Source organism: Bactrocera neohumeralis, chromosome 2, assembly GCF_024586455.1.
Source record: "Bactrocera neohumeralis isolate Rockhampton chromosome 2, APGP_CSIRO_Bneo_wtdbg2-racon-allhic-juicebox.fasta_v2, whole genome shotgun sequence".
NCBI classification, from domain to species: Eukaryota; Metazoa; Arthropoda; class Insecta; order Diptera; family Tephritidae; genus Bactrocera; species Bactrocera neohumeralis.
Genome location: NC_065919.1, coordinates 30,890,305 through 30,905,750, shown reverse-complemented (window position 1 = coordinate 30,905,750; position 15,446 = coordinate 30,890,305). Strand labels below are relative to the sequence as shown.

The 15,446-nt window shown below is 35.0% G+C and overlaps 1 protein-coding gene across 6 annotated transcripts in view; it reads right to left on the bottom strand.

The window, feature by feature from the left end:
• Positions 1-15,446, bottom strand: part of LOC126763279 (afadin) — a 65,403-nt gene that overhangs the window by 20,129 nt on the left and 29,828 nt on the right. The window contains exon 1 of one of the 6 annotated variants that reach the window (XM_050480642.1): positions 13,138-13,498. The exons of 4 other annotated variants lie outside the window; for them this stretch is intronic. In XM_050480642.1, the coding sequence (XP_050336599.1) occupies positions 13,138-13,159 (22 nt within the window). In that variant the 5' untranslated portion in view covers positions 13,160-13,498. Of the gene's footprint in view, positions 1-7,150; positions 7,249-13,137; positions 13,499-15,446 lie in introns of those variants that run through there. One more of the 6 variants, XM_050480652.1, reaches the window with a different exon arrangement.

Genomic DNA, 15,446 nt, shown 5'->3' with positions numbered 1-15,446 from the left:
GCTGGATAATGTAGAGGTTACGATACGAAAGGGCTTTTGACAATGTGTCTCACGCAGAGAGTTAGAGTTGAGAAATGTGGCCAAATATATGGGTCCTGCTTTGGATTTCACTCTTCAGTGAAAACAGCATGTGGATTTGACGATGATCAAATCCACAAAAGCACTCATGGTGTGCAATCGCTTAGGCGCTATATCCTGGGGTAAGCCAAGAATCATCTGATGTATGTACACTATGATCGTGAGGCCCATTGTTACACATGGAGTGGTGGCATGGGCATTTAATATTTCTACATTACTTCAGCATCGAACTGCAAAGACTTGCCTGCATTTGTTTAAAGGAGGCCATGAATACACAGCGGCACTAGAAGTCATGCTGGAATTCACATCGCTCCACTTCACTCATACAGCTAAACAGACAAACCCAATGATTCAAATGACAGCAGAAAGGTATGGAAGAGGGAAGGTGATCTCGCCCAAAGAAATGAAGGCCACCATGCTTGACCTATTACTAAGGGATACACTGACGGCTCGAAAACTTCGGAATGTATTGTTTCAGGCATCGCAGGACAGACAAACATTCCATACCTATGGAACGATTTCCTATCATTTTCCAAACAAAATTCTTTGCTATAAATCGCAGTGTAGAGATAAATCTCCAACGCAAATACCGAAATGAAAGTATTAATATACTTAGAAATAGTCAAATGGTTCTTAAAGCGATTTCAACTTACGAGATTACATCGTTTTTGGAGCAGGAGTGTATAAAACGTCTGAATAGCCTATTAGTTTGCAACCAAGCGCCTCTCATATGGATTTCAGTTTTCAATATGGCTGAAGAGCCTGCCCGTTCTGCATTGCAGTTGGGGCTTATACCATTAAGGAGCAAATCACACCCAGACAAAGCTGTTAAAGGGTATGAACATCCACACTAGGTTTAATAGGATAATTACCCTTCCGAAAAACAAATTCCGGCTGCTTGGGGCATTCCGTTGGAGGCTCAAAAACCACCTGTTAACATGGGCTATCCTGTACAAACTGCTGGCTTTGCGACATAGAGCCGGAAATTCCCGATCAGTTGATTGTAGACTGCACAGCAGTCTGTAGATAGTAGGATCAAGGCCCTTGGATTCATATATCCGAATATGGATCACATTGCCTTAATGGCACGCAGCATGTTACTGGAATTTACCAGATGCATTTAATGTATATCTATCTATCTAAGGACATTAATAACCAACAATAGAAAAAATCCGGCAAAATAATTTATGATTATCTTAAGACATCAATTGAAGTTCCTTAGAGTCTGTAATACTGTAGAATGTGGTCGTATAATGTTTAGGAAGCATTCAAAGCCCATTTGTTTAAATTGCTAAATTAAAGAATCCATACTTAATGGCAACAAGTGTCCATGCTTAGACGACACTGTTCGAATACAAACCCAAGTGAATAGAAAGGTAAGTGCATATATTCAATCGATAAATCATAACCAAAACAACATTTCATGTGGGCGAAGAAAGTTGGCGCCCAACACAACACCCCTTTCACTACAACGAGTCTCGCCCAACTGGCACAGTTTTGCAAACAGCAATATGCAAATTAAAGAGAACTACATACATAAATACACTGAGGTGAAATATTGTTACTCGTGGGACCTGTTTGACATTATAACTATTCTATTAGGTACATATGTATGTTTGCAGGAATCTATGAAAAACCATTTGTAAACAAAATGTAACTTTCATTGTAAATGGTCAAATTTAAGCAAGTTTCGGTATATATGTATGTAGATATGAACTGAAGTTCGATTTCCAACAAAAATACAATTCTATAGAAAAAGTTATATGGCAAAGATGCAGACCAACAACTTTTGCATTAATACATTTTTAACATAACCTCAAAATGTAAATATCCAAGTCATTGGGTTTTTATAAAGTGCAAAAAAAAAAAAATAATTATGTCGTCTTTTTATTTAAGTCAGAAGACCTTATATTTACCGAAATCTTTTCTTTCTGATGGTATGATGATCATTATTCTCAGAAAATGAAAAAATAGATCACACAAAACTACTATGAATTTCTATCACTTTTCAAAGGCTTCTTCACAGATCTACTACGAAAACTTTGATTTATAATTTATATGTGTGGTTACAAAAAATTATATTAGATTCCAATACGAACATGGTAGGCCCTTAATTTCAATGGGTTTACTTTTTGAAATATTATAATATAATAATTCTTTTTCTTCGCTCTTTTTAGCCTGATTTCTCAACTTATGGCATACATATATTGTATACAAATATTGTATGTACATATGTAAGGAATAAAAAAATATATTCCTTACAATCAAAGAATATATAAAACTAAAACAGCTGACTTCCTGGATGTCATTTATTCGCTAAGTCAATTCCCTGACTTAGCGAATAAATGCTGCTTCATTGTGAAATTATAAAGGAAAACTCACTCGAAATATGTTCCTTGCATTACTTTTTTGCTCTTTAATGTACGTACTTAACTTGTACAGCTATCATTATTTTCACTAGGGACTGCTGAAAACTGTGCAAATTAAAACATTTCAATGAACGAACATATTGACGTACCAAAGTATGTAAATAACTGTAACACTTAACGTTGTCGCCGCTCATTACAGCGTTGAGTGCTTCTTCTTGCTCTTAATGGGTACCTCGCTTGTTCTTTTGCACTCAGCAGCGCAACGGCTCGGCGCTTTGGCATTTTGTGACTGACGAGCAACACCTTCCATGCAAATTTCCATGGTTATGAATTCAAAAGTTCTGCCGCGAGTCCTTTGGCAATAATTCAAGCTCTTTTGCATACAAGCTCCATCACAGTGGAGTAATTCAATTAGAGAATACAAGTTCGTGCGAAACTTTTGTGGAAGTTGAAAAGCAGGAAATTAATTGGAATGTATGTATGTATGCATATTTGAACAACTGTTGCTGCCACCGTTTACTCATTGGTTACAGTAATGAGCACATCAGCGATTTAATTGAATAATTTCAACAATGCTTCCTTTTATTGTGCAAACGTAAATGCCTTAGTTTTCAAATCAATGTCAGTTGAATTCAGGCAAATAGAAAGTTTTAGTCAGCTAGGTTTTCAGCTTTTGAGTATTAAGTATTATCAGTTATATTTTGTTCTCATATCTCAATAAAAGCATTCTATTTTGGGTGAGCTGCAAAGGAAAACTCAAAAACGCAAACTTCGATATTTCGATACTTTAGCCGTGTGGACGTGCCAAAAGTGGTTTGCCCGATTTACAAGTGCTGATTTTGGCTTAGAAGAAGAGGAATGTCCTCGGCGGTGAAAAAAGTTTGAAGAAGAGGCTAGAAGCATTACTTCATGAATATTATTGTCAAACACAAGAAGAGCTCTCAGAATTTTTTGAAGTTACTTAAGCAGCCATTTAAAAGCAGCCTTGCATTCACTTGCAAGGAAATTGTGCGACATAGGAATTGAAGCGAAGAGACGTTCACGGATGTTTTTGCATGTCTTTTACAAAGCAACCCACAAATTGCCAGAAAGAATGGAAAATGTTACTGCTTCAAATGGGCAATACTTTGAGCAATACTATTGGTACATGTTTTTCCTAAATAAACGTTCAAATTTTGAAAAATAATAAAACAAACCGTCGAATAGAGTTATAGACTGAAGTATATGGAAGCTGGGGCAATTAGTTGACCGGATTTCACAGAACATATTTTCAGCATTAAACTGTATCCAGTTTTATGCGTAAACTTAATTTTACTAAGATTTCTTACAATTTGACTGATATATTCGATTCAAATCCAACCAGCGGTTTGAAAACTTGTATTAGGTATATGCGTACTGGGGGTAGTATTGAACCGTTTTCATCAAATTTTGGCATTACGACATATCATTAATAATGAGTTGTCAAAAAAGTCTTGCGGTATTTTTATTGAATTTTTTTTTATTGAAATTGAAATGAATTTTTGATGACTCATGCCCAGCTCTTGACCGATGCTACGGCTGCTACTATGCCGGTCTCTTTCGACCAAGTCAGCGATTTTATCGCAATTTTCGACGACAGGCCTTCCGCAGCGTGGCGCATCTTCGACCACCTCTACACCAGAACGAAAAGGTTGAAACCATCGTTGTGCGGTGGAAATGGAAACTGTATCGGGTCCATAAACTACACAAATTTTATTGGCGGATTGAGATGCATTTTTGCCTTTATCGTAGTAGTACTGTAAAATATGCCGTATTTTCTCTTTATTTTGCTCCATGTTTGCGACGCTATAACTCACGAACGACTTAAAAGAAACGACAATCAATCAATCACGTGTTAACGCGTGAGATGAGCTTTCCAAAAAGGTATAGCATGACCCGATGCGACGAATAAAACTAGAACTACGCGCTTTCAGCGCCAACTAGCGAAAATACCGCAAGACTTTTTTGACAACCTATTATAATACAAAGATAACACATATAGCGACAAATATATATGGTATAAAGTCAACCACCGAAAATCCCTCTACTAGCATCTATTTTAGACACAAGGAAACACTGTCAGCTATAATCATATAAGAAGAAAATGTCAGCGATAATTTTTCATCAGATGCCGACCTTCGATTTGACCAACTAACTAACTCAGTAGTCCATTCCTATTTCACAGCTACACTCACACGATTTTCGATTTCTACACTCACAAGACTAGGTCAAGGCTATCCCTTCCAATAATTCGATGCGTACTAAAACAGGGCTAAGCTGAGCCACTGTGATGGATTTGTACGCCATAGGGACTTGAGCTACATGGTTAAATTTAAGTTTTTGTCAGATTTATAAAAAAAAATCCGAATTCCATATTCATTCAAACAACCCTGATCCTATTAATTAGCACTTTTTTTTAATTGCTAATTGGCCACGCGTTGCTGTATATATCAAATTATATAAATAATTGAGGTGGTTTCAAATTACGCTAACGAATTCCGTTAGTGTTAACGTTTTCATTTCATTTTCATTTAAGATACATCAGATCGCCTGGTAAGAGCTCTCGTATCTGGATATTAATTTCTTCAACTACTGAGACTCTCGCTCAATACTCTCAAATAATCATTTTATTTCGTGCAGTGCTACAATTGTCTAGCAGTCTAATTCAGTCAATGCGCGTCTTTAATGATTCTTACATATGTACATACATACATGCATACATGGATTTTAAACAAATGCATATAAATTGATTTTTTTTATTCATTAATTGTTCAGATATAAACTATCTTTTAAGTTGGATTAATCTGAGCACAATGTACTAAACTTTACTAAAATCGATTTAGCAATTTGACACGTAATTTATATATACATACACACATATACATATGTATAGACAGACAATAAGTTGAAAGAAACTGAGAGCTAAGTTATCTAAGCTGTGTGCAGTTAACCTACAAAAGTGGGATTTTAAGTACCTATTTAAGTCTACTATTTTGAGAATGTTACTTTGTATACAACTTCATAACATATTTTCCTATAACTTTGAGGGACAGTTAGTTCATATTTGTGGGTGTATATTATGATAAATTACATCTATTAGATATTATACATTATGTAATTTTTAGCTAACGTTTTTCGGTATTGGGAAAATATGCAATGACCTGTCTTGGAATCATTGCAATTTGAAAATCGAAGTGTATACATACTTATGTGTATATATTTACAAATTTAAGTTTGCTTGTATAATACTAGCTTAAATCAAATACGTATTTCAAATGCATTTTGATCCCAGTGATAAATTTATATATTGTGTTGGTTCCTAATTAAACTATTGTTCAACTTAACACCCTCTCGAGAATATACCTAGTTCCACGTCAAACACCTGAAAAAGATTTAGTGTAACAAACGAAGAACAATAGATTGTTGAGAATTTTGAAGGGAAATCCAAATTATTATTCAGAAAAGTTAATGACAATTGAAAATCCCTAAATGGCGGCTTTTTAGAAAGAATTGCTAATTTCCTGATTGTCATAGTTTTACATTACAAAAATTTACCCGAATCGGCCAAGGCTTGCAATAATTTCGGCGATCTACCACTTCGATTTTCAATGACAATTTTATGATTACAATTTTTTTTTTTTAATTTATTGGATATTGTACAAGTGGTCTTCATTTTTTAATACCATCAGTGGTGTTTTTCGTAGCATTAGCTAACCTACAAACACATACATACACAAAACATAACTATTTTGAAAAATTTCTCTGCAGCTTTTCTAAATTTTCCATTGAGTGGAACAATAGTGAGGTTTTGCGGAAATGTGTGAAGCTATGTGACTGTAACGAGAATTTCATTATTTAAACGCCACACCTTGCAAGCACTGGACAACACTCAACAAGGACGCAGTTATATCTGTGAAGTGCCGGATGCGGTAGAGTCTCTTAGGCTAAGCATAAGCAGTCCTTTCAAACCAAATGTTGGTAATTGTAATGTCGCTGAGGGGCAATTAAGTGCTTATCGCATTTCGCAGAAGTGACACTTATTCAAGAATTAGCGTCTGTCTGCAGTTTGGCGCAGAGTTAGCCTAAGTTAGATTGCTTATATGAGTTCTAAATTAACTACAATATTTTTATATTAGGGCTAGCAATGGCCATTACAGGTATTTGATGATTTTATCCTCGAAATCGCTACTACATTGGCATTTCTACGAAAATGGAATGGTTATACCGTTAGTCAGCTTGTCTTATTGTATTTTCACAACTGGGCTTCCAACTGTTTCGTGTTTTATCTACACATGTGTAGTTGTGTGTGTATGTATGTTCGTGCACTCATTGTGTACATAGGATACATGGCAATGACGCTATTGTCACACCGGCACCGGTGAAGTGCTCTTCCGCTGGTATTCGTTGCTGATATTGATTTTTATAAAAGTGAAATGCGATTTCGCGTTGGAATTTTCGGTATGCGTAATAAAATCTAACATCTCAAAATGGTGCTGGCAGCCGTGTATACGAATATACCACTTGATATTTTACGCGTAATTGTGAAAACGCCATCAGGACAATTTTATTACCTTCTTAATGGTCTTGCTATGAAGCGCTGTTTACACACTACTCTTAGAGAGCGAACAAAAGTAACCCCCTACTGTTTGGGAATACTTCTAGTATCGAATGTAGACAGTACTCACCTGGAGGGTAGTACACAATTGGTTATCAATGTCGCTACCATTAAATCAAGAGGTTGATAGGTGAGAAAGTGCCTTGTGGCTCAAACTAAGCCAACTCTACCCGCGACGTGTCCCGGCACAGGACGCAGTGCAACCGTTTCGCTTCGCTGTGAAATGATTACTGAAGGAACTGAACGAATTATTGTTAATAAGCGAAGAAGAAAGCGGTATTATGCTGTAGTATGTTTGTGTCATGCTCCTATTGGTTTTGCCGCAGCGTGTGCCGTTGCTCTTGGCTGTCGCTGTATTGTTTGGGCCATATTAAAACTTTGGTTCTACCATCTAACATATATAGTATATCATACATACACATGCGTGTATATTGTGCGTTCAGAACTTCAGCCACAAGTTGGGGGAAAACTAAAAATGCGAATCGGTAAAAAGTGCAAGCAACAAAAGGAACTTATCGCGCACTGCCTGTATCACCGTCGCACTCACACCGAGCTTGGTTCTAACACAATGTCAGTTGTAGCACCACCTTTCAACGCGGCTAGTCCACACGATAGCCTACACTATTATATGTATATGTATGAAAGTGTAGGTGTATGTATTCATTTTTTGTTGCTTTGACATTCTGTTTCATGCTCTACCCTATACCGCTCAACAAGCATGTCCTGCACTTGTGTTTCGACACTTAACGTACCACATGTGAAAATAGCTTACTAGGACAATAACATACACATATACAGTTGTCCACAAAATAATAGGAGTAACAATATGAAAAATATGTTTGGCTGCATAACTTTTTTAAATCACGTGTAAATGACGCGAAACATTAACGATACATACATATAACGGGATACTAGCATTAAAATACAAAACAAATTTTTATTGCGATTATTGCTATTCTACTTCCGCTTTGCTAGTACTCGGAGACACTTTCCACAAAATAATAGGAGTGCTAGATATTTCGTTTTGAAAATAGTCCATAACATACAAAATATCCACAAAATTAGAATAGTAAGTATAGTTCCATAATCTAGCAGCAATTCAAATTAGTTATTATTTTATTCAATTTTTTTTTATTTTATAGTGGTATTTGGTACAAAAATGAAACTCGTAGACGAAATCGCAAAACATCCACTGCAGACGATCGCAATATAGTACGCCACTGCAAAATTAATCCTTTTGCTTCAACCAGGAGCATCCACGACGAACTAAATTTGTCGGTTAATACTGAAACTGTTCGTAGGCATTTGGGACAGAACAAATTATTTGCCCGAAGGCCAAGAAAAGGACCCCCATTAAAAACAAGCACAAGGAAGCCCACACACAATTTGCAAAAGAACATGGCTCCTGATCCGCGTCTAAATGGCGAAAACATATTGTGGTCAGACGAATTCAAAGTTAAGTTATTTGGTAGTACAGGCTCTAGGAACTTTGTCCGATGTCCCCCTACCTCGGAATATAATCCCCGGTTTACCACAAAAACCGTTATACATAACGATGCCAAATCAAAGTGGTCCAATTCACTTAATTGAAGGCATCATGGACCAAAGGGCAAAATATTATATGAGGTAATGTTGACACATGCCTCGTGAAATATGCCATCGATTTGGGTATATCAACGGGATAATGACCCTAAACATACTAGCAAGTGCTCCTGACCTCAACTCCATTAAAAACTTGTGGACAGATACCAAGAAGAAAGTAGCTGAAGAGAAACCAATCAATTCGAGAGATTTATGGCAAGTAGTGAAAGAGGCTTGGAAAGGAATACCAATAAAATGTTGTCAGGATCTCATAGACTCCATGCCTCGGAGATGTGATGCTGTGTTAAAAAATCGAGGCTATTCAACGAAATATTAATTATTTTAATATTCTGTGAAACTTTGGAAGCGTTATATATTAAAATTATAGAACGGTCTCGTATTACATAAAATACTCCTATTTTTTTTGTGGAACTAGTTTTTTAGTTTCTTCTTCTTCTTCTTAATTGGCGTAGACACCGCTTACGCGATTATAGCCGAGTTTTTTAGTTTACTTGATATAAACTGCGATATAAAATTTTGTTTATGTTTAATTGAATTAAATGAAATCTGGAAATAGTAATAGATCTTTAGCAAATTACATTGTGCAAAAATTAAAAAAAAAAACATTTTTGTTAATGAAAATTAACAATTCGTTTCACTCCTATTTTTTTGGGGACAACTGTACATACATATATGTACTTAGTATTAATTTTCCGTTCTAAAAAAATAAGAATTTGATTTAAATTCAACCAACATAATTTTATTATTTACTTCATGTGAATTATTATTATTATATTAGTAAAAATATTGAAAAAAAACAATTCATAAACATCGCAAAAACAAGGGTAAAATACAAATTTCAAAAATTCGGAGGGCAATAAAAATAAAATCATATAAAAAACATATTTTTTACAGAGAACTAATTGAAAAAGTTTTTCGTACTTTGTAACACGAATGTAATTAGGCTACGAATACCAGATTTTTGAACTTTCGCTCACAGTTCCAACTGATTTCTCGGTTTAAAGGGTTCAAGACTGGCCGAGCATAACTCAACCATTTTTCTGCAAGACCCGAAGTATGTTTTGGCTCGCTCTCTTCTTGGATTTGCCAAATTGAAGGCGAATTCCATTCAGCATATGGAAGTATGACTTTACCTAAAATTTTAACGTATATATTGCCGTCCATGTTTTCTTATATCCAAAAAAAAAAAATAGGTCTGAAACCACACTATGAAAAATAACCCAAAGCTATTATACTGCCGCCACGGGGTTTGAAGGACATAGTCGTGTAGCGCATTTCTTTAGTTTTTGGGCGTCGCACTCATGTTCAACCACAATTTCCTATAATAGAAATTTTGCAATCAGGCCATAGACTGTCGAACCGTTTTTTTTTTTAAGTTTTAGCTCCGCTCTAATTAATGCGTCCTTTTGCAAACTGAATACGATTCGTTTTATCAGCATTGAAATATGTATATTTTTCTCCACAAAATTCTTGTTGATTGGCTGCAGTAGTCTTCAACGGATCGTGCTCGACAATCTTGCAATATTGTCATCGACTTTCGCAATAATTTTTTGTGGTCAGCCTATTTTTTCAACCTTCTTTTAGAAATTTTAAGGCTTTAAACACAAATTTAGGACATATTCAATATGATTGCAATTTCCCTTTGCCCGTGATCCTTTCCTTGCAAATTTTGGACGCACAATCTTTCTTCCTCTGAAAAATGCTTTGCTCGACCCATTTTTTTACATATGTAAATACATAATTGATACAAATATTCGTTCTACAGATCTAACTGAGTTAAGAAAACTAATTTTTACGCTTTTTAAATTCAATATTTTTCGTTTATGAAACCATTTCGCTAATGATTTAAATATTTTGTCATTAAGCTCGAGGCACACTATTTACACTTTTTAAATTACACTTAACTGTAAACCTCGACAATGCTATACTTTCTTCTTTTTTAAAAGAAAAGTTACTCATAAATGAAGAATTTCGGAAAATTATACCATTGTTGCAAAACAAACCGATTGATTTTATTTTATTGTCCTTAACTGTATATAAAGTATTTGCTCACGTAAAAATGTAAACGCATCAGTCATGGAGACAATTGCGAACCACAAAACTATGGACTTAAATCTGGTACAATCTTTTCGAGAAAAAGAAAGAGTAGGAAACCTGCATTTGTAAATAAAAATATCTCTTACAGAAGAGGAAATTTCGCACTCCAAGAAGTGTTTTTCTTAGATTTAACAGGCATATGGTTGCTATACTATTGAAATTAAAATCAGTCAGTTATTTAACTTAAGCGAAATGAAATTTAAAAAATGTGTATAACTTTCGGTTCGATGTGCCATTTTAACACTCCTGCTCTTGATCCAGTAATCTAAATATGTCGAACTAAGTACATTCGTAATGGACGGAAATGAAGCGGAAAGTAAAAACACTAGAAAATATGTCGATTGTTTATTACTCTATCCCAAAAAAGTTTTATGTTGGAATATGATTGTAGCGATAATGAAAAATCCTGTTAGTTTATTGGACAAAGTAAATTTTCTAAATCATGGCAATCAAAATGAACAATTTCACAAAGTGATGAACCAAGAGAAAAACTGGACCAAAACGGCTACCGTGATTAGATGAGTAAAAATGGGAAGTTTTCAAGAAGTTTTGTGTTCAGAATGATCCATAGAGCTGTGAAACGATCGCGAATAAATGATCTTAGAGAAGATTGAAATCTGCATACTCTCTGTATCGAGAGATCTTAATTCAACTTAGTATTGCTTTCAAACACATTCATTTGTCCGTTAAAACCAGAATATCGTTTGCTCCTATATATTAACTATCATCTTAAAATTTAAGGCCGAATAGATGGGGTAGAAGGCACTTTACAAACCATTCCAGTAAAGCACAACTTGTTTGGCCCGAATCGCGGTTACAAATTGACACACTTATAATAACCATCATTAAATTCAACAGCCAGTCGTTTGTGCTTTCCTATCTGATTTTCACCCAAATGTTTTACCTTTCCTTTGTATCCTTATACCAAAGTATGCTAAGATAAATAATCAACTCCGACGAAATTATAAGTTCGGAGAGGAGGAGCTAACGATTGACGTCGTAAGTAGATTTGCGTAATTTCCTCACAATTGAGCTTTATATAGTATATGTAAGTATAGATATTTACATACATATGCACATGGCTTCATTAGGCTGTGTATATGTGGCCCATTCCACCGCCTATAAAGTATGTGAAAAGTAAATAATATACATCTATCAATACGCATGTGTCTTAAATCAATATTCATTAATTTGGTTGGATATAATGATTAGTAATTAAACCAGAATAAACCATAAACAATACCTTGAACCGTGCGACAAAATTGTTCGGCATTTTTTTGTATTATTTTGGGAAAACTAAATAACACTTATTATGAGGTCCTTGAAAGAAGCTATCACTCTAAAAGTTCAAATACAAAGTATTACCATATGCAGTCAGCCTGTACTAGTGGACCGCGTATGGAGTTTTTGCCAGGACGTAATAAAAGCAAATGTCACACAAAGGATTTGATGATTTGAAATTAAAAAGTCTTACTATTTTTGGCCCACATATGAGAATTAATGAGAGATGCGATACAAAAGATACTTTTAGTGCAAGCTTATGTAATATATGTATAGTATATATAAGTAATAAAATGTTTGCATTAAATAAAGGTCACATTCGTGATGACGTTAGCAAAACATAGTAAACAATTTACATACATTTAATCTAGATTTACTGTAGATAAACATGCATGTGTGTGTGTATGTATGTACATAAGTATGTATATAAATATGAATGCAAGCAATAAGCTATCACAGAAAAAATGCAAAAACATTAATTCTTAAAGAAACATGAAATTCTGAATATATTGAAATGATAAAGTTATCAATATTTTTACCTTTTTTAAAAGAAAATCCTCAATTACTCTATTTAACTTAAATATGTACATATGTGCATACTACATACATACATGTATGTAAACAATATTTCGTATATAAAAAAATATATATATGTATGTACATATTGAAGGAAAGTTTGCGCCCAATTTCCCGTATATAAATATGGAATACTCGCTGTGATTTCACACAAATTGCACAAAACCATCCGGACCATAGGAAATAAAGAGTAAAACTATTAGCGGCATGTTGAGACGTTAACGACCGCACATTAGCAACAGCATCACTACAGTTAACATAAATTATCACAAAAACCATTACAACAAACAGGCTTCTCATATTTGAGCCACAATTCAACTAATCATTTTTGTTTAACTAATTATTTTTGACATTAAACTCAAGTTGGTTGAGTACTTTTCCTTCTTAACTTTCACTTAGAAATTTTGCCATTTTGTGAGTTACAGTATTCTGTGAATCTTTGCAATGATGACAAATCCTCCCACTATTACGGTAATGAGTGTTCATAAATTATGCACTTACGCCTGATTCCCCAATCCATCATTTTGCAGCTGTTTGCGCAGATGCTCCTCAGCAATGACACACATTAAAATCCAATGAACCGCACATCCGTTCCCCGCGGCCAATCAGAACAAACTCCTGCATCCTTTCACTTGTACAAAATACAAACTCGCTCACACACAAAATTCTTTTTGCTGATCTTAGATGCCAATTTGGATAATCAATCAACAGTTAGCACAAAGAGAGTATACATAAACTTCAAAAAAAAAATTGTAGTGAACAAACATAAAAATATATATATTGCACAAATAAAAGTAGTGAACTTGAACTTGAAAAAATTCTTATTCTAAAAAGTAGAAGAACTTTTACACCGTCAGACTAAGTGGCAGTGCGCTTAAGAGCACCGTTTCTTTGTGACTATTGCCAGCCGATTGGTGATGGCAATCGGAGAGCGAAACACGCGGTGCATATACTTCTATGCTAGAACTCACAACAGCGGCGCCTACGACGAAAACACCGACCACGACAGCGACATTATGGCTACAATACCTATGCAACACTTGTGTGCAGTATAACAATAACAATTTGTGGAAAATAGTATCCTTGATGAAATAAAAACTCAGCAGTACCTATCAGCGTGTAACTCACCAGCGTATGAGACAATCACGACTGCTGCCAGCAAAAAATGAGTACTCCACCGCACATACAAACATGCGTACTACTATCGAGGGTGCAAAGCGCTCATCAAAAAGGTACACATGCGCTCAGAACACCTGAAAGTGTATGCTGGCGAATGAGTCAAGTGTAACAGGAGTATCTTATCAAAAAGACGATAAGCAGTATATGTAGGTAACTGATATGCTTAAACGCACATGCATATATATATACAAAGGCTACGCTTTGTAGTGTTATTTTTACAAAGATAATAATTAAATTTATGAAACGATGAGGAATGCCAAAAACGGTGCCAACATTGCACCATAATCCGGACAGACAAGAATTTAGTCTTATCACTCGAAATGTAAATATATGATGCACCCATTAGTCAAACTGTAGTTGGATTGTACTTTTATAGCGGGTGGTGCAGTGCCATTAGGTGACCATAGCACGTGATAATTTAGTCAGACAAGTTGATACTTGGGACATATTCTTGACATTTATCCAGAACATTGGTATGTAAAGGTGGTTAAATGCCATTTACCCGTATGACGGCACTTTCACTAAAATTTCGGTAACATGATCCCGCCTCATGGGAAATGTATGTATGTAAGTACTCTTTCATGCGAAAAGTGTTTATGTCCATTTCGTCTGTCATGCAAACACTATTGCATGCCAATTTACTTTTGTTTTCACTCAGTCCCTCAGCCTTGTAGCGAATAGACTCGCAGGCAACATGTGGCTATTTGCAATCTCATCTTAAACCCCAAAGCTCGTTCACACAACAAAAGCGTCCATGATAAATTTGTACTAACTTTCTGCTTCTCCGAAGGGGTGCTGCTCTCATCTTGGAAAACATTACAATCTTTTTTAGCTTATTTGTTCGTAAGTAATTTCATTTGATTGAGAAGCAACAATGTTGTGCAAGAGAGCTTGGCTGTTATATTAACGCATGCGTAGGATTCAACGTTCTTTATTCCTTTAATCAGCTGGTGAACACTTTCCAGTACACAGTGAAAAGTTAAATGAATTCAGATACTTATTAAATATGGAATTGTATATCAGCACTTTCTAAAAACAATAATAACTGATGTCATCTAAGTCCGAAATCGTATTGTAGCCTTGGAGAGTAATCAATGCCAAATTTTGTGAAGATATCTTTTCCATACAATAACTATATGCTACGGTGGTCCGATATCTGCGGTTCCGACAAATAAGTATTTCAGAGTGATATCTCAAAAACTGGGGGAGTAGTTCGCGTATATAAAGACAAACGGACAGTTGGACATGGCTAAATCGACTCAGCTTGTAACGCTGATCATTTAAAAAGGTCTTAATTCGTCTATCAAAAAATTAAGGACAAAAGAAACTGATTCTCAAAATTTTCATGTCATCAACATATTCCGTGAACCCAAACATACAGCAAAGAACCAAGCACGAAGATAGAATTATTTCCTCAGAATGTCTGAATGTACATATACATATATGAATGAAATATTAAGAGAACTGCTAAATGAAAATAATAATTAACCTGGATTTCACAATAATATATGTAAATTGTGATTATACTTTAAAAATATATTTTTTTGAGACGACACAATAAGTTAAATTAAATATCACTTAACTTAAGACTTTTAAGAATGCTTAAGGTTCGCCATATTTTCGAGAATGTT